We start from the raw sequence: 19,589 nt of genomic DNA on the forward strand, positions 1-19,589 counted from the left end.
TTTGCAGCCTTTAACATTTCAGTGTTTATATTCATTCAGATCCCCACCAACTCTGTCTAGCTTCCCTGTGACAGATGTAAGAAAGCATGGCCACAGCATGCTGCCACCACCACCGTGTTTCATCAGGGGAATGGTGTGCTCAAGGTTCCACACATGCATGTAGCGACTTACAGATGCATTTTGGTCTAATGGGCGTCCTACGGCCCACACATGGCTTCTAGTGAACTTCAAACAAAATTTATACGGCTGTTCTTCCTGCTTCTCTTCCATGAAGATGATGGGAGATTAATCACACTCATATGAACCACATTTACCAATTACATGATTTATAAAGTTTGTTTTTTTCACTGTATTTTATTTACAGGGAGTAAAGTAAAAATAAATAGAAATGCAAAGTTGTTGTTTTTTTTACTGTAATTTGTAATAAAAAACAAAAAAAAAAAACAAAGTAATATTAAAGATGGAAGCTTTACTCAACAAAAGTGAATTTCAAAGGCCTTTTGTGTTGTAAATGTTTGCACAAAACTGTCACATTCCCATCAGCATAGATGGAGGGAAGGTTGTTCCTTTACCTTGTCCAGGTAAACAACTCGCAGCCAGTAGGAGGCAAGTGAAACTGTGAGTTGTTCCACATATTCGTTTCTAACAAACTTACACCTGGAACAAAAGTTAGTTGAAACGAGGTGGCTTCTGCAGAAAGGTGCACTAATTGAGCTCATATCATTGTTGAGATGTAGCTGCCTTCTGCGGGTTGTGGCTGGTCATTAAGTGTGTTAATTAGCTCATAAAAGCAATTAACCTCAGATCCTGAACAATGTGTGCCTCAATTCCTCTGAAGAATTAAGGACTTAAAGAAGAATGGAGGACATTTTTAGTAGTGGGACGATTTGTCATCATCAGTGTTGCATTGCTTCAAGGAGAACATGGCCGCCGAGCCAAACGCGGCCACTTAGCGTTCAGTTTTGACCACAGACCTCCTCTGATCACCTGTAAGTTCACTCTTTCTTGACAGCACTCCAGAACATGTCAAAAAATCTTAAGAATAAACCCAAAACTCAAACTGTCTTCTAATAATTGCAGATCAACGTTCTACAGTCCGTGTGATCTTTAATAATTAGAATAATTTCAACCCTGCATGCTCATCTTGACCTCTCTGATGGTCTTTCTCATCTCTAACATGCACGGTCACGCTCCACAAGACCTTCAGTAATGAACTTCGCCAAAAGAGACGTAAGCACGACGACCTGGCCCTTTGACCCTGTCCTCCCACTGTGACGATTCATCTCTGCATCCAAAGAACATTCATTAGAGATTTTTAAGTGGCTTTCGGCTTTCTGGGTCACTTTCAAAAGTTGCCTTGAGGAATATATAAGACCTGTGAACGGCAGATGCAAGGACGGAGACCACAGCAATCACCTCTGAGCGCTTGTAAAGCAGATCGTGAAGAAACAGGTGAACGGGTTTGATCTCAGGACATCTCTGTAGCCGAGTCCATTTCCTGTATTTAACAGCCTTTATTCTCAGCAGAAATGTCTGGAGCTGCCATGTCCGTGGGCCTGCTTTTCCTCCTGTCCGTTTGTTCGGCGTGTTACATCTCCAACTGCCCCATCGGTGGAAAGAGGTCAATCATGGATGCTCCTCTCCGAAAGGTTTGTCGCTCCAATTTTAATTTTTAAGCTACAAACTCAAAGTAAAATGCTTTTTCCTTGTCAAATTGAAATTTGTCACCTATCAAAGCTGAATGACAAAAAAATATAGATAGCTATGACAACTTTCAGAACAGATCTCCTTGCATTTTCTTTCTCTTCAGAAATGTGAGAACGTGTTGGATTCAAGATAAATTTCAGAAATAGAACTGAAAATCTAGGATGGAAATATATGCAGTAAAATGTGTATACAGTTATTAGACTGACTTGATTTATTTCTGTTTACAAATTGGACTTTTTTGTTTGGTAATGTGCTGTAAGATGGCATTTGTTGCAAATTGGCAGTATAGAAACAAACTGCATCAAATTGAATGAGCATGGTAAAAGATAAACACTGCAAAAACACAAAACAAGTTAATTTGCAAAAACTGTTACGTTTGGTCTAGTTTCTTATTTCAAGTGCACTAACTTACAGCTAACTGTTCAGCTATAAATATGAGCTTCTATTAGATAAATAATTCCTTAATATTGATGAAAAAGTATTAATTCCACTGTCAGATTATTTCACTAGCAAGACGTTTTTCTCAAGTTATAAGTGACTCAATCGGCCAGTGGAACTAATACGTTTTCATCAATATTAATTAATTACTGACATAAAGCTCCTGTATCTCACATAAAAGTTCATTTTACATTAGTTTTGTCTTCTTTTAAGTGCACTAAGATATTTGCACTAGAAACTAGACAAAAAAATACCTCAGATTCTTTTTCCCTCCATAGTGCATGTCTTGCGGCCCTGGAGACCGGGGCCGCTGCTACGGCCCCAGCATCTGCTGCGGGGAGGGCATCGGCTGCCTCATGGGTTCCCCCGAGTCGGCACACTGCGTGGAGGAGAACTACTTGCTCACCCCCTGTCAGGCCGGAGGGAGAGCCTGTGGCTCAGAGGGAGGACGCTGCGCCGCTGCAGGACTTTGCTGCGATGCAGGTCAGAGAATCCGGAAACAGACACTGATTCAAGACAAAAAGTTGTCGTAATGGAATGGTGCATTTACTTTAGGCATGAAAAAAAAATTGTAACGTTCTTGCTTTTCAAGTAGCAGGTGAAGAAAATGTACCAGTCCATTATGGCAACACAGGCAATCAAAAAATGTCTAGACAAAGAAATTACACAATATATTAAGATAACTGTATAAAATATGAAAATATGCTTTTTACCATTGCTTTATATTTTTAGTGTAATTTTTTAAAAACTTGTCTCCTGTGCGTCTTTCATTACTCCATCATCTTCAGCTCCATTTGTTCTACATCATACTTTATTTTCCGAGATATCATAGAGCACCGTTACTCATCTAACTTGGAGTTTTGATTCCCTCCTTTACTGTTGTTGGGTCTTCAAGTCACATACTTTACTTTTACAAGTAAACTCATTTTCAAAAACTGTTGCTTTGGCTTCAAAAACCTAAAAGTCGCAAACTAAATGGATCGGTTTTGGTTAAGACCCAGTGTTGCGCCATGTCAGTTTTATTTCCAGATGATTAAAAACTATTTTAATCCAAGATAATTAAAAATCCCTTCAGTATTTTAGTTCTGGTTTTTGTCGACAAACGTCTCACAATGGATAAGGACAACAATGGTAAAGGACATGCCCATGTTGGCCAGTAGGTGGCAGTGTGTATGGAAGAAACACACATTACCTTCGAAACAACCCTGGGTGAAACAAGGCCCATTTTTAAACATTCATATAATTTTATTACAACATCAACATTTTTATTTGATTCGCTGACAACAGGGAGGGCTTCTCAACTTATTGTAATTATCTGCCAAAGCGTTTAAATCCTCACACAATTTAAATACAAATGTGAGCAAAGTGCATATTTTAAAGAAACTAAGGTGTGAAGTGAAAACAAAGTGAAATTTCTAATTTAAGAAACAAAAAACAGATTCTAGATAGTCATTGTAGAACTTTCTATAAATACCTAAATAACAGTTTACACGACAGCCTTTAGATAAGCACAGAGAACTTTTAGATGTAAATCAAGTTAAAGTACCATAAAGATCTATGCGTGTAAACAGAAGACGAACATACTTCCTTTCTTCGATTTTGAGCGTTTCACTTCTCATCTGAAAGATTTCTTTTTTAGTTCTGACAGAAGGATGTATAATTAATCTAAATATGACTCATTACTGGTGTCGATGCATCAGTAGCAGCTTTTTTCGTTCCAGTTTAAATGCTAATTTTGCAACCTTTTCTTGAAAGGCTGAATTTATGTTGAAATCCTCTTTAGAAACCAACCGTTGCTTTAAATTTGTTATCTTAATGTAAACAGGCAAGTACCATTAAGTCACAGGGTCACATTTACAAGAAAACAACACTGTTAAAATAAATAAACTTGCAAAAGCGGCATTTAACCACTTAATAGGCAACATGGAATAAAAGCAGAAGACTTGCAGAACAATAAAAGCAGGAACAAACATGTTGATTATTCTCTTTAGATCATTCTGATCCTCTTGTAGCTCTAAGTGGTGGGGAAATTACAGGAAAATGCCTTTTTTTCTGCTCGTTAAAGTGCAGTCGCAGTGAAATGCCGCAGCATTAACTCCTCCGTCTTTCTTTTTTTCCACCACAGAAAGCTGCACTTCTGATCAGTCGTGCCTCCCTGAGGACGACGGAGACGACCAAAGCAGCCAGTTGGAAGGCAGTGACCCCACCGACATCATCCTCAGGCTCCTGCATCTGGCCCGCCACACTTCTCACCGAACCCACCAATGAGCACCTCCGCTACCCGAAGGTCTCTCTGCAAGGACAATGGGACTTGTAGTTCCTGCTGTATAGTTGTGTTTCCATGTCTGTCACCACCTTTAGCGCTTCAGTAGAGTGCCTTTGTCAATATATTTTTGAGTATGAAAACAGGGATGAATACAGAGAGGTCATCCAGAGTTCTGCATGCTGAAATAAAGTTTGGAGAAAGTATAACATGCCTCTGTTTTTTTTTTTCTTCTTTTCTGCACAAGGTGAAGAAAGGGTCAGCATTAGCCTTATCAGGTTTAGTGTTCGAACATATCCCACTATCATCAGAGCTGCCCTTATCTTTCAGATCCTCACATGAGGTTGTGTGCAAATATCAATGTTGCAACCTTTAGGGTGATTATCTGGACACCTTTGAGCCATTTTTTTTTCTCAGCTTAATGTCTGAACTGTGTTCAGTTCAAGAGGTAATGACAAAGAAATGTGTTTCAGTCAGAGGAAAACATTTTGAAAGACAGGCTGCAGACGAGCGATGTTGCACTGAGCAGAATAAACGGTTATATTAGTCTGCTTNGCATAAAAGAATCAAGGCAACACTCCATGTCTGTTTTTGATGAGGGAATTATGATATAACATGATGTAAAGCTCAAAACAGTCAAATTTACACAATAGAGCCCCTTTAATTTCGAATAGGTCACTTCTCTCCAGTTCTCCACGTTTATCTAATCTCAAAACAACTTCAAAGGTGACCTGAGGTTCACCCTGCAAAACGACTGGTTGGAAATTTGCCACCAAACTATCCATACTAGCTCAATTTGCTTCCTGCTTGTTCAGTTATAGTTTTCTAGAATGTTCTACAATGATCAGCTCTCTCTCACAAATCTGTAACAGCATAGTTGATTCCTGGTGATACACCTCATCGTGACACCTCACTCATATAGTTCATACCTGCCTACTGGTACAGTGTTTTGGCGGGTTTCCTGCAATAGCATGCCTAAAGTACTATCTGGAAACACGAACCTCTCACCCCGTATTGCTATATTCAGCCTCCCAGAGGACTTTAAAGAATTTTCCTCTGATCACCTAGCTGTCATTTCTTTCTCTTTTCTGTCGGCTAGGTGACACACATTGCTCCTCTGGCAGTCTGCTTTTGCTCCCTCTGGGTCTAGATGGCTTAGGGATACAAAGACTTTTCTTCAGCTCAAGAAAATACTCAATTAGAGGTAGTAGTAGTAGGAACTTTTACGAAAGGTGACAATTCATAAATGTTCTTAACTCATCATGCTTACATATGAGGTTTCCCCCAAAACACCCACACTTATTACTTTTTTGTTAGCCTTTTGATCTTTATGTATTTCTTTAAATTATTTCGGTTTTATATCCATGCCATCTGCTGGTTTGGATCCACTGTGTTTTCTGAAGTCCACAGACAATGCAGCCGTCTACCAGGAAATTCTGGAGCACTTCATATTTCCTTCTACTGACAAGCTGTACGGAGATGCTGATTTTATTTTCCCAGCAGGACCTGGCACCTGCTCACACTGCCAAAGGTACTAAAAGCTGGTTCAGTGGCCATGTATTCCTCTTATTGACGGGCCAGCAAACTCCCCTGACCTTTAACCCTCTCAGGTGACTTGAAGGCAGGTATCCAAGCAACCTGGGCTTCCACCACAAGCTGATTGGCTCCATACCACACCGCATTGATGCAGTAATTCATTCAAGAGGAGCCCTAACCAAGTATCGAGTGCACAGAAATGTAAATACTTTTGTGCTTAAAACATGTTATTAATTGAGTCAATGTGACATTCTAATTTTCTGAGACACTAAATGTTGGGGTTTCTTTACCTGTAGGACATAATTATCAAAACTGCAAAAAATGAAAGCTGGAAATATTTCGCTCTTTGAAATGAATTCCTATAAAATGACCGTTTCACTTTTTGAGATGACTGGTAAGAAATACTGCACTTTTACACAACATCCAAATTGTTTGCGATGATCATAGGTGGGTAGTGTTCAAAAAGGTTATTTAAGTAAGACTAGTGCTACATCAGTATACTTTTACTGAAGTAAAAGTAAAAAGCAAAAGTTTTTACTTGGGTAAAAACCTCTTTCTCTATCTGTGCTACAGAATCCCTCCACTTTGTTGCAGTGTGTTCTTTTTCTGAAGAAAAACCTCTACCTGCAGTGCATTTCTGCATATTCTTTGACTTCTCATTCTCTCCTAAGTTTCAGTTCATGAAAAAGCATCATACTGACGGCAACACCATGTAAAAATCTACCTTTCCTCAAACCTCCAAGCTGGAACTGGTTACACACACACGAGACAATGAGATTCCTTTGAGAGGAGCTGACTGTTGACGACAGATATGCACCGTTTGTGGCTTTTTTTCTCAAAGCCAGGGGCTGGGATTGAAACGTGTAGGTGAGGAAAGGAAAGAGGAGGAGGATGTGAGAACTTCCTCAAACTGTTTGCAGTTTCGCCCTCTGGGACACGGTGGTCGTGGCTGGGCAGAAATGGAGAAGCTGCTGTTCTGCATTTCACCTAACAAGAAATGACTGCGTTTACCTGAACTGGCACGATAGCGTGAGGTGGAAACAAGTGATGGGCGCTGTTGCGTGAAACAACACAAACACTAGGTTGCATTTATTGCTTTCTAATGCAGGAAGGCTCACACATGACCCCGTGAGCTGGTCTGCACAGTCATGTGTTATTTAGCATGGAAACCATTGTTCAGGCACCAATCTTTAGAAAAAGCAGTAATTTTAGTTTTAGTAGATTCTTCTGCAATGAGGAGTAACAATGCTTTACTCTGAGTCGCACAGACACAAAGCTTTTGTCTGGGACACCCACTGTGTCCGTCACTGTTTGATCACAACCTAAAAGACAGAAGGGGATAGGTGTTTTCTCTTCCTCTTCCTCTGCTTTGAAAGAGAAGCAGAGGGAGCAATGCAAGCTTTTTGAAACTTGCAGCAACCATCTAATGTTTGGTGAAGAACTTGTCGGTCAGACAGGATGAAAATCTAACGCCATCTTTAAAATTACTCCGAAAAAAATAAAATAAGAGAATTTTATTTTGTGTTTATTCAGTAGAAACATGTTATTGCTACAATTTAACAGCAGTAGGACAGAAAACCCACACAGCAGATGAGAACAACAATCTTATTAAATCATACAGATTCAAAATTTAGACACTAAAGAAACTAAATCACAGTTTATTACACAAGTCAAATTTGTGCTGTTGGAACCTGATTACAGTTTGGTTTTCGCATGATCTCCCACAAAAACTGTCTTCAAACATGCCAAGTAACACAATTCAGTCACAGTTGAAGCAAAATCATGTGAACATTACAAATCGATTTGTAAAAAATAGCACATTAAATAAATCTTTCATTATATTTACAAATTAATTCTCATTTATAAATCAGAATATATTCCCAATGTCTGATACTGGTAGCAATTCACAGCTTTAAGCATCCATGTGTATTTTCTGATCTGCATATGAACACAATATGTTAGAATTAAAAATACAATTGAAGATCAAACACAAAATCATAATCTCTGACCTCTTTCTGGACATTCCCATTACTTTATTTTTAAACAGATGAACACTGTTGGGCATCTTGAAATCGTCCACAGTTTTCTTCCGAATGTCTCCTTTTTAAATTTTATTCCATTTATTAATTTATGTCACAAATGAATTGGTGTGTTTGCGATGTTGATTTCACAGCTGTAACTTAAACCAATTCAAATGTTGTGGATTTCTATCTCAAGATCTTATGGTGCCATGGCACCTTCATTTGATCTTTTTCTCCAGTTGTTTAAATGAATTATGATATTGATGTATGTCAATTTGAAAGAAAGTGATAAAATATATAAGGAATCTTGCTATTTCAGGCACATAGAAACCATTTGTAAAATTGTATCTGACCTAAAGTAGGAAAGGTTTTGTCCAATTTAATGTCAGACAAAATAAATATTTAATGTCTTTGTATGGCTACTAATAGAGACACTTTTGCTCACTTTTGCCATTGACAAAATTTTCTCACTCTCCAATTCGTGATTTAACTTGTAATTTCTTTTGTGTGCTCTATCAACTCTCTTTCAGTTTTCCTCTGTTACGTCGATGCCTTCATAACTACCATCCAGCGGCTGTTTGCTTTCCTCACGCTCGTCTTCTGAAATCGAGTCATAGTCAAATGACTCGGAGCGGACTCTTTCAGCGTATCCCTGCTCATCCACCTCTTCATCAGATTCATCAGAGGATTCCGACTGCAGGAGGCGGCGTGTGTTACCAAATTGACCTTGTGATTTTTTCTCTCCTTCCAAAGACTCGTCCTCTGAACTATCCAGGTACTTCTTTAGTTTCGGCATCTTCCCAGTTCGAAGTTCATCAGCCCGACCGTCCTCTCCCTCCTTCAGGTCAGAAATGTACTGGTCCGCGCCTGGGGGCTCTTGCTGATCCACCTCTGGACTGTACTGGCTCCTTCTGTACAAACTCTCCTCATCCTCCTCCTGACAGGAGCTTCCTGGGATGCTTTCGCCGTCAGACTGTGAGAGACGGAGGCTGGGCATGCCTGGAGCTTTCTGGGAGAGGTCGAACGGTTCCTCTTGGCTATAGTGGGAGATGAGGCCCATGGAGCTGTTCAGGCAGAGGCGTCCTCTTTGACGAAACACTAAGATCAAGGACATGTTAAAACGTTTAGCGACTTTTACTGACGAAAATGTTAAATCCTTGCAGTGTTTTCCTACTTACATCTTTCGTCCAGCCCTCTGTCCATGACTCCGTGTTTAACCTTCATGTGTCTGGTGAGGTTCCCCTTCAAAGTGAACTTGCTGGGGCAGTAGAGGCATTTGAAGGGTTTGCTGTCCGAGTGAAGATGCATGTGTCCCATTAGGTTGTGCATTCTGTTAAATTCCTTCCCACAAAGCTGAAAGAGAAGAAATTACATACGATGTAAGGTTTCTGATTAGCAAGCGAGATGCTAATGCTGCTTTTAGCTGTTCTGAATCCAGTTTCGTCTTTTGCAGGATGCTTGTCACGTTCTTTCCTTCCAATATCGCTCAATTGTAAAGGATTTACTGTATTCAACATCAACAATGATTGTGTCCACAAGTGTAACAAAAAAATAGAGTTAGAAATTTCATTTTGCATTCTAGAAATTTAAGGTTAAGCTAATTCATGGACATGTTAGATGTTATTCTAACATTTAGACTTATCAAATATGCAATATTTCTTTATCCTTCCCTCCTGATTGTAATGGTATTATGTTTATGCCAGCTTGAACTGGGAAACTATTATTTCATCTTATGATAAACTGCAAGTAGGTTAATATTTAAGGTCCTACACTTTAGTGGATGTTAAGATTTGCCTGCAGCAGCAAAACTTTACAGAATATTTTTAATGGAAGTTGGATTAAATGCACAAAACTAACATTTATTTGCCATAAAAAGAAAAAGAAAAATGAAATCATGAAACTGTACTTCGATATAACTTCAGCAAATGTATTCCTCTGCAGCATCTCAAAGCTAATCTCAGACTTTTCCTCTCTGTTAATCACAGAATAGCAAAGCAACACGTAATCATGAATGAATGTGCAGACAATAGGACACACACCCTTTCTTCCTCCCTCTATCCTTGTTTTTCTGTTTTCCTCTCTGTCTTCACCCTCCCTCTCTCACTTCTAACACACACACACACACACACACACACACGCAAACACGCACTCGCACAAGAAAAACAGAAAGCGCTAGAGGCAGAAGGAGAGAGGAAGCAACCCTGAGACGGGGCCAGGAGGAGAACAGGGAAGGGCAACTCCTGCGCTGTCCTTCCTCTGCATTCTTTTTTATTAGGGTGGTCCTTTCCTTCAGGAGGAGAGAGGGACTGTAAACTGTCCAAGAGGACCGTGAGAAAACAGGAAGCTCCCTCGAGCAGCAGAGAAAGCGAGATGAAATCTATTTGTGGGGCCTGTTCTCTGGGGAGGCTGGGGGGGCCATTGTTAGAAAGGCGGTTTGCACCGCTATATCCTTCCTATGGACGAGGAGGCTCCCACTCCCATGAGCCTCTCTGCTATCTGGTCATCGTCTCAGCGCTTATAACACATAGGTCACTCCAGAAAAGAAGGAACTTTCTTTGACAGCAGGGAACACCTCAGATTGGTTGGAATGGTTTATCCTTACAATAAATCTGGACCCTCGATTACCTTTACCTTGCAGGGCAAAACTAGAAAAATCCATTTAGTTTAGTATTGTGCATGCAAAACAATTCACCTTTTCCACACAAATGTGAGTTATCACTTGGCACATTAATAAAATCCTCTGTATCCCTTTTCTGCATTTAGTTTGTCAAGACCCCATGACTACGTTTTCGTGCACAAAAGAAAAGTTACAGGAATATACAAATATAAATCCAAATATCTCCACCTCAGACCAACATTTGACCAACCTTGCATTTATAGGGCTTGATGTCCGAGTGGACGATCATGTGAGCCTTGAGAGTCTGCTTCTGGACGAAGCTCTTGAAGCACATGTGGCACTGGTAGGCCCGTATGTTGGTGTGGATGAGGACGTGGCGCTTCATGTTGGCCAACAGTGTGAACTCGCGGCCGCAGATGCGACACTTGTGCTCCTTCACCCCCTAAAGAGCAAGAACACGAGAGGTGAAAGATAAATCTGTAGTTTAAATTTAGCTTAGAAAATGTCGAGCTCTGGACAGAAACTCAACATCACATGTGTCATAAACTCGAGGCCCAGGGGCCAAATCTGGTCACACAAATGGAGCTTTCAAGATGATTCAATATCATCAATCAAATCAGAGCAGTTTTATTTGTGTACTGCCAAATTCAATGCGACAGGTTGATTTAATTTCAAGAAGCACTCATAAAATGCAGAGACGGGTGTTTATCAATATCTTAAACAATTTGTTAATGTTACCAACACATTCTGGAACAACTGCCCCTTTGAGGACATTTGCGATTTTGATGAGTTTGATACCCTAGCTCTATGGTGTTTAATGTATAAATATTTTGCACTGCGCAGTGCAAAATATTTGAATACACGGCGTTTATTCAACATTTAAAGTAAAAAACATTAAATATGCAGCAAACACTGTGTTTTTATAATGGCATGGCAAAGGCAAGTTGTAATGAATTTATGGCAACCCTTCAAGTAAAACATTCTTGGCATCAATAACAGCTAAAGAGTGAAACATACTTGTTAAAGTTTTAAGTATTGATCTTACGTTGAAGAAATTGCACTGACTCATGCATTACTGGATGTTTTCTTACCTGAAATTAAATTGCTGGAATTTCCCTTATGTTTACTGGCATGAATAATAAAGATATTTTTCTTTTATTGTAATGCTTCGTTTTAAAATAAACGGTTCACAAGGAGGAAGTATTGGGTTTAATTTCAAAACAAATAAGCGTGAGAAAAATGCTTCCATTTTCCTTTAATCATCTGTAAGGTTATAAATCATACATGGATTTGCTGAAGCTTAACATTTGCATTTCAGCCACCTCTTCTCTCAAATATATTGGTTTCTGTTTTGCATTCCCTTCCTTTTGAACCTACTTTGTGAGTGAGGGTGTGCTGCTTCAGGTGGTGCGACTGGATGAACTCCATCCCACACTCGCTGCAGATGTACGGTCTGATGTCCTTGTGTTTCATCATGTGGTTCTGAAGCTGACTCGGGTACTGGAAAGTTTTCTGGCACTCTGTGCACCTGCAGGAACCGAAGATGGTTTTTATTCAACCGTGCAGAAAGGACGAAGAAATGCATGTCTTCCTACGTTATTCTCACTTTTGATTTTTATTCCTCCGTTAGAATTTCAACCGGGCCAATCAGGGAACAGAAGACGAAGTTGTGAACAATGACGTCAATTTTCTGCCCTGTTTTAAAATTCCGTTCTTCCTTCATGGGGAAGTCCTCCCCCCACCCCCCAATAAGCTTGTAGTTTTAGCAATAGCAGCGGAGGAAGTGAACAAATCCGTTCAGTTTGTGTTGGTCACGCTTCCAAACACTGAAGTAAAATTAGCAGCCGCCTCGTTCAACTCGGCATTTCTCTCTTTGCAGTGGAGGACGGCCGCTTCCAGCGAAGACTTGTTCTAATAAATTTCCAGCAGGCTAAACGCTGTAAGCATTTAATGCTGCCCCCACTGGTCGACACAGCAAAGACCATTTCCGGTAAGCTGCATAACGTCACCGCCAAATGTTAATTGCGTTAGATTCAAAACTTAAGTGTTTCTCCGTAGCCAAGAGTCTAGTGACGCTATCTACGAAGTAAAGCGTAGAACAAGGGTCTTTTTTTTTAAACCAGGCAACATCATAAATATCTTTTGGAAGGATTTTGTACTCACCTGTACAAGGTGGGACCTCGATGAACTGTGAGGTGTCTCTTGAGCTGGGCCAGGGTGGGGAAGTCCAGACCACACTCCACACACACATTCTCCTGCCCTTTTTCGTGCTTCAGCTCGTGGGCGCGAAGCTCGCTGGGATAAGCGAAGCCTCTGCCACACACACTGCAGCTGCAGGAGTTAGAAAATGGACGTTAAAGTGACAGCAGAGTGGCAATAAAGAGCTGAATTTTACCTGCACTGCAAAGGCACAAAATATTACCAAATAATTTTGGTTTAGTTTCTAGTTTAAATACCTTGAAATAAGACAAAACTAACTTACAAGTAACTTTTCAGCAAGATATAGGGCAGGAGTTTAACACTAGTACTTTTTCATCAATATTAAGTTACTTAAAACAAACTCCAATATCTTGCTGAAAAGTTACTTGTAAGTTAGTTTTGTCTTATTTGAGGTGAACTAAGACATTTACCAGATGTCTACCTGTATGGCTTCACGTCGCTGTGCTGCATCATGTGTCTCTTCAGGTGGCTCGTCTGGGTGAAAGCTTTGTGGCACACCTGGCACTTGTGAGGCCTCATGCCCTGGTGTGTGAGGAGGTGTGTGTGCAGGTGGCTGAGCTGCTTGAACAGCTTCCCACAGAGGTGACAGCCGTGCGGCTTGATCCCGTTGTGGCCCAAGATGTGCGTGACCAAGTTGTACTTGGACGTGTAGGATTTCTCACACATCCGGCACTTCCATCTCTTCTGGTCGCTGCCGACGTCCACATAGTAGCTGTCATCTACATGGACGTTGAGACCCGCCTTCTCGGCGTTGGTGGTCTCACCGCGGGGAGCTTCGTCACGTGGGGCCTTGCTGGAGCGGGGGTCCTCTCTGGGGTAGAAGGGACCGGGTGGGATGTGCATGACGGGCCCAGGCATGAAGAAGGGGTACGGGAAAGGGCCGTGAGAAAGAGGAGGGAAGTAAGGCGGGTGGAGGAGATGGAGAGGTGAGGAAGGCCAAAGAGAGGATGGACTGGGAGGCTCCTGCTTCACCTGCACAGGGAGACTCAAACCTGCTGATCTGCTGTGAAGCTGCAGCCTATTCAGCTCAATCATCCCAGGTATTGGTCGAGAGGGCGTGGAGGAAATGGAGCGAGGTGGAAGCGAGAAGGGGACATGAGAGATGTTCAGCTTCTTCTTGCTCCTGCTCTGTTCTGCCTCCTCCTGTTGTACATCAGGCGACTCTTCCCCCTGGGCGCCCGCTTTGAGATGAAGCCTCTTCTTTTTTGGGAATCCTTCTTTGGGAACGTAACCGAGGCCGGGCACGGGGAAGAACGCCGGCGTGGTGAGAGCGCTGTAGGGGTCGATGGTGGGGTAACTGGGTAAAGAGAATCTTGGGGGCTTAATATAAAGAGGGGCTGGGCCCAAGTAGAAACCCCGCTGAGGTGCTTGTCTAAGCCTGTCTCCTTGAGACGGACTGTCGCCTGGTGAGAAGTTCACAGTGTCTTTCTCCATCGTTATTCTACAGAAAACAGAACAAGCAGCTGTTAGACCTGAGGTGTCCAAAGTGTGGGGGGCCGTTATGGGGAGGGATACAAATTTGACCCCAAAGTCAAAGGTTATTTGATGTGGACTTTCTATTTTTAATCAGGACAAAATTATCACAAAGTAAAATCATCTTACAATAGAACATACTGGCCAGAACACAAAAAGTAATTGTGTTTTTTGCTTTCTCTTGCAAGAACCTGTGAAGTTTACTCAAAAGTAAACTTTGCTGCACCAAAAATTAGCTTTTAGTTAATTTAATAAACTTGGCTAAATACAGCAAGCATTATTCAAACAAGATTTTATTGATCAGAATTCATTAGGTTGTGTTCTGTTATTTCCCCCCCAATTGATACCTAGAAAGTTAATAAAATAAGTAAAGTCTGAATGCTTTTCTTGGCTGATTTTATGCTCCATGTGTCAATACAAATTATGATTCATCGATTGAGATTCTCGTTCTCAACAGTTGTGTTCTGTTATTTCCCCCCCAATTGATACCTAGAAAATCTGCAAAGTTACTTTTATCAAGGCAAACCTGCAGTAAGTTTTGGATTTAAAATGATTTCTAAATCCTTCCCATCAACAAATCGACCACTTCATTTGTTGAATTAAATTGTTGCATGCTTAGTTTATTGTTGGAGTTGCTGTAAGATGTATTTTAGGGCCCAGAATTCCTTTTGACTTGATTTTAGTCCATGTGACGTTTGGAAACCCCAGTGTTAGGCACTGATGTTCATCAGTCTGCTTGCAGATTTCAGAGGAAGTCTGCAGTACATGTTTTTGCTCTGGTCTAAAACCTATGAATACTTAATTTAAAAAGCTCATGTTTTTTTATATTAGCCAAGCTGATTTTACAGAATACATGTCCTCTTACAGTGCATTGAAAACTATTCATTCCTCTTGAAATGTCCCACTCATCACCATGTTTCACTGTGAGGTTGTCAAGTTCAGGATGATTATTTTTTTGGTTAAAAAAACAGTTTCACTCATCTGATTGGCAAACCTTGTCCCACTTATCTAGGAAATCTTATGACATTCTTTGCAACAGTAACTTTTCTCTTCTCGCTCTCCTACATCTCAACAGATTCTCTTACCTGATCTTTGCAGCTCCTCCAGAGTTACAAAGAGTCTTTTACATGCTTATTAATGCTATCCTTGCTCAGAGTGTCAGTTTAGATTTATTGCCATGTCTCTGTAGGTTCCCAGTTGTGTTCATCTGAGAGGTGTTCAAAGCTCAGGATATCTGTTTCTAATCTAAATGTAATTCAAACTTCGCCACTGTTTAATTCCTGACCTGTCTGCTGTGTACCTTGGTCTTCATGTTTGAAGCATCATGTTTGGTTTCTAATGTTCCCTAACAAAAGGCAGTACACTGAAGTTTGTGGTTGTGACAAAAAAAAAAAAAAGAGAGCGTTAAAGGAGTTTGGACAATTTAGCAAGACATGAGGAAACCGAAATCTGACTTTTTAAAGTTTATATTTTGAATGATATTTAAACAAGTAAAGTGAATCAGAGGTGTGACATGTAATAGATCCAAATCGGAGACGGATCTGCAGAATTGGCATCAAAAAAAGAGCAGCTAATAGTTTTAAAATATACAAAGTACAGTTATTAAGCAGATCTACTTTCGATCAATGCTTATTTTTACCCCCAGACGCATCATTAAGAGGAACAGTTTATAAAAGCTCATCTTCTGACCCTGCTTCTGGTTTCAGTTGAAGATGGGGAGCAGTTCCTCTGAAGCATTTTTATAAAGTAAAGGTTGAAAAGGGTACGGAGCGGCGCCGACACCCACATCTTTCGGTGTTCAACCTGAAACCTTTCACTTCTTTCTTTCTCACAGGTCTCCTCCTCGTCTGAAATCGGGAAGTTCTCTGAGAAATGTTCACCTCTACCTCCTGCAGACTTTTCGCTTCTCCATCTCTTTTCTCTGTGCTCTGTTCATCTCTTCGCTTTATTTTTGCACGCACAGAAGAACTGTCCACTTTTCTAACTTCTCACCATGTTAAAATTGGCTTTCTGACTCAAGTAACTAACAATAACAACAGTGATGTAGATGGCATCTTCACGGCCGTCTCTTAGTGTGATTTTGTAGACGATGGACGAAAACGATAACTAAAAAGGGGAACCATCTCACTTCTGCATGGCATTCAAAACAGTTCTAAACAATGTCGTTCATAACATCATCCTTCTATTCCTGGTAATCACTTCCAACTTATTCGTGAGAATAAGCTGGAAACTAACTATTATTCTAACATAATAGTTAAAGGTGAGCCGTTTACAGTGGTAGAATGTGACCTTTATGAGATATTAGATAAACAGTTCAGCATTTATAATCTACAATTGTTATTCAGTGTTTGGTCAACAACAGCACAGTTTAGAATACATTTTGTAATTATGAAATGATTTCTCCTCTCTGCAGACCTTTATAACAATTTGAATATTCCTGATGCGGGGACACAGAGAAATTGCAATTCAACAAAACAAAAAAAGTGCAGATGTGTTAAAAAATAATATTCCTAATGCAGGGTGCAAGTTTGATCAAAAATATTATTCTGTCACTTTTCAGGTTTTCGAGCTGCCGGAAACGAAAATCAAAGTTTTCATTGTTTTCTGTCTCTGAAGTTGAATTCTCTCTCCTGGACTCTGTCCTCCTCACTCCTCCTGCTGCTGCTTGAGTCGCTGTGAGCACAGACCCCTGCCTGTTTGCCACACTCATCCCAAACAATCCATTAAAAGTGAAGCCCCTCCTCATGTGCCAGTCTGTGCCATGCCAGTGTGTCCTGTCAGGCTGCAGGGAAGCCTGCGTGCAACTTACCAGCGTTTTTCTCCCCCTCTCTCTGTGATGCTTTTGGCTGAAGTGCTGCCGCTGCTGCTCTTGTTGCTGTTGTACCTGAGCCTGAGTTCTCTTCCTCTCGCTCGCTCCGCAGCTCTCCTGACAATGAGCCGCCCGTCCACGGATAGCATTTGAAGTGACTTAAGAAAGAGAACAGGAACAATCACTTTGTTCTCATTTTTCAGATGAGTACCTTCGGAGAGAAGGAAGGAAGGGAGGGGAGAGGAAGTCAACAAGCCTAGTGCCTTCCTGCAGAAAAATAAGGAAACACTAGATAGACATCTCCATTTCTCTATGAAATAGGGATTTGCACAGGTTTTTGGAGGAACTTGAGGAGGAGAGTTGATGTTGCACAAACACAATTTGAATTGTTAAGAGTTGTGAATTGGCATGCAATGATGGACTGAATCTTTCCACTGGTGTCATTTTTTACGTTCTTTTTTTACCATCGGTCTATTTTAAGGAAATGCAAGATGATTTAGTTTGCAGTGAAATTCAGTGCCTTGCAAAAGTATTCATACCCCTTCAACATGTTTTCCCACATCACAAAAGCTCAGTCAGATCACATGGATAACCGTGTGAAAAGCAATTTTTAAATGTTGCCACAGATTTCAGCCTGGACTTTGACCAGGCCATTCTAACAACTGGATACGGTTTTGTTTTTTATTTTTAACCAGGGTGCATTGCTGGACACCCACCATTCTGGGGCTTGTGGATGCATATCCCTCATCATTAAGTCATTTGTCTCTGAGGCCTGAAAAGAAGTATTTATTTGACTTGATTGTGGAAGAAATGCATCCAAAAGTTGCAGCATAATACCACCAAGAAACTGGACTTGAGCTTTGAAACTATTCCATCATAGATCTGATTGTATGATTAGGGTCATCGTCCTGCTGGACAGTGAACCTCTCCCTCTCTCTTGTGTTTTGTGGCATGACAGGTAGACAGACACTTGGAGTTGTCATGGAAGACATATTTAGTGAAACTGCTGAGAAAACTTACAAATAGCAGGTAGAAATGGCTGGACAGACGGCGCAAGGCATGGAGTAAGTCACAAAGATCAACAGAAGAACCAGTGAGGATTAACACAAACTGAAGAGCTTAAGTACTGAAGGAAAGGTGGCCGTGACAAAGGAGCAATCAAAGGCGAGTAGCGGCAGCTGGGAGAGAGGGAGAGCAGGCAGAGGAAATGAGGAGATGAAAAACAGCTGGGAGGCTGAAGAAAAGGAGAAAGAAACAAAACTAAGACACAGGAAACCAGATGAAAGGAAAAACTTAAGGAACCCAACTCTAATGCACCGAAGTTAACACACATAGATGAATGAACTAAGACCAGATCTAAGTAAATAATGAAGAAACCATCAACTCCAGAAACACAGATGAAACTAAAGGCCTTTAAATCCTGATGTTTTGCAGCCTTTAACATTTCAGTGTTTATATTCATTCAGATCCCCACCAACTCTGTCTAGCTTCCCTGTGACAGATGTAAGAAAGCATGGCCACAGCATGCTGCCACCACCACCGTGTTTCATCAGGGGAATGGTGTGCTCAAGGTTCCACACATGCATGTAGCGACTTACAGATGCATTTTGGTCTAATGGGCGTCCTACGGCCCACACATGGCTTCTAGTGAACTTCAAACAAAATTTATACGGCTGTTCTTCCTGCTTCTCTTCCATGAAGATGATGGGAGATTAATCACACTCATATGAACCACATTTACCAATTACATGATTTATAAAGTTTGTTTTTTTCACTGTATTTTATTTACAGGGAGTAAAGTAAAAATAAATAGAAATGCAAAGTTGTTGTTTTTTTTACTGTAATTTGTAATAAAAAACAAAAAAAAAAAACAAAGTAATATTAAAGATGGAAGCTTTACTCAACAAAAGTGAATTTCAAAGGCCTTTTGTGTTGTAAATGTTTGCACAAAACTGTCACATTCCCATCAGCATAGATGGAGGGAAGGTTGTTCCTTTACCTTGTCCAGGTAAACAACTCGCAGCCAGTAGGAGGCAAGTGAAACTGTGAGTTGTTCCACATATTCGTTTCTAACAAACTTACACCTGGAACAAAAGTTAGTTGAAACGAGGTGGCTTCTGCAGAAAGGTGCACTAATTGAGCTCATATCATTGTTGAGATGTAGCTGCCTTCTGCGGGTTGTGGCTGGTCATTAAGTGTGTTAATTAGCTCATAAAAGCAATTAACCTCAGATCCTGAACAATGTGTGCCTCAATTCCTCTGAAGAATTAAGGACTTAAAGAAGAATGGAGGACATTTTTAGTAGTGGGACGATTTGTCATCATCAGTGTTGCATTGCTTCAAGGAGAACATGGCCGCCGAGCCAAACGCGGCCACTTAGCGTTCAGTTTTGACCACAGACCTCCTCTGATCACCTGTAAGTTCACTCTTTCTTGACAGCACTCCAGAACATGTCAAAAAATCTTAAGAATAAACCCAAAACTCAAACTGTCTTCTAATAATTGC

At 40.7% G+C, this 19,589-nt stretch overlaps 2 protein-coding genes across 3 annotated transcripts; one reads left to right on the forward strand and one right to left on the reverse strand.

Annotated features, from left to right (window-relative positions):
• Positions 1-1,276: 1,276 nt before the first annotated feature.
• LOC103141777 (isotocin-neurophysin IT 1-like) lies at positions 1,277-4,617 on the forward strand. 2 transcript variants are annotated; one of them, XM_016674047.1, is made up of 4 exons: positions 1,277-1,452; positions 1,525-1,649; positions 2,424-2,628; positions 4,271-4,617. In XM_016674047.1, exons 1-4 carry the CDS (start codon positions 1,389-1,391, stop codon positions 4,411-4,413), a joined length of 537 nt encoding a protein of 178 aa, XP_016529533.1. In that variant the 5' UTR covers positions 1,277-1,388; the 3' UTR covers positions 4,414-4,617. The 2 variants fall into 2 exon arrangements, with proteins under 2 accessions (XP_016529533.1, XP_016529534.1); XM_016674048.1 differs by having other exon boundaries at positions 1,528-1,649.
• Positions 4,618-7,585: 2,968 nt separating this feature from the next.
• On the reverse strand, positions 7,586-18,194 carry LOC103141781 (zinc finger protein 366-like). Its single transcript, XM_007557552.2, has 8 exons — positions 18,105-18,194; positions 17,085-17,242; positions 13,224-14,243; positions 12,746-12,913; positions 11,960-12,110; positions 10,833-11,024; positions 9,144-9,318; positions 7,586-9,063 (listed from the first exon to the last, which is right to left on the reverse strand). Exons 3-8 carry the CDS (start codon positions 14,234-14,236, stop codon positions 8,492-8,494), a joined length of 2,271 nt encoding a protein of 756 aa, XP_007557614.1. The 5' UTR covers positions 14,237-14,243; positions 17,085-17,242; positions 18,105-18,194; the 3' UTR covers positions 7,586-8,491.
• Positions 18,195-19,589: the final 1,395 nt, after the last annotated feature.

The sequence above is a fragment of the Poecilia formosa genome, unplaced genomic scaffold, assembly GCF_000485575.1.
Source record: "Poecilia formosa unplaced genomic scaffold, Poecilia_formosa-5.1.2 Scaffold89, whole genome shotgun sequence".
Taxonomy (NCBI): domain Eukaryota; kingdom Metazoa; phylum Chordata; class Actinopteri; order Cyprinodontiformes; family Poeciliidae; genus Poecilia; species Poecilia formosa.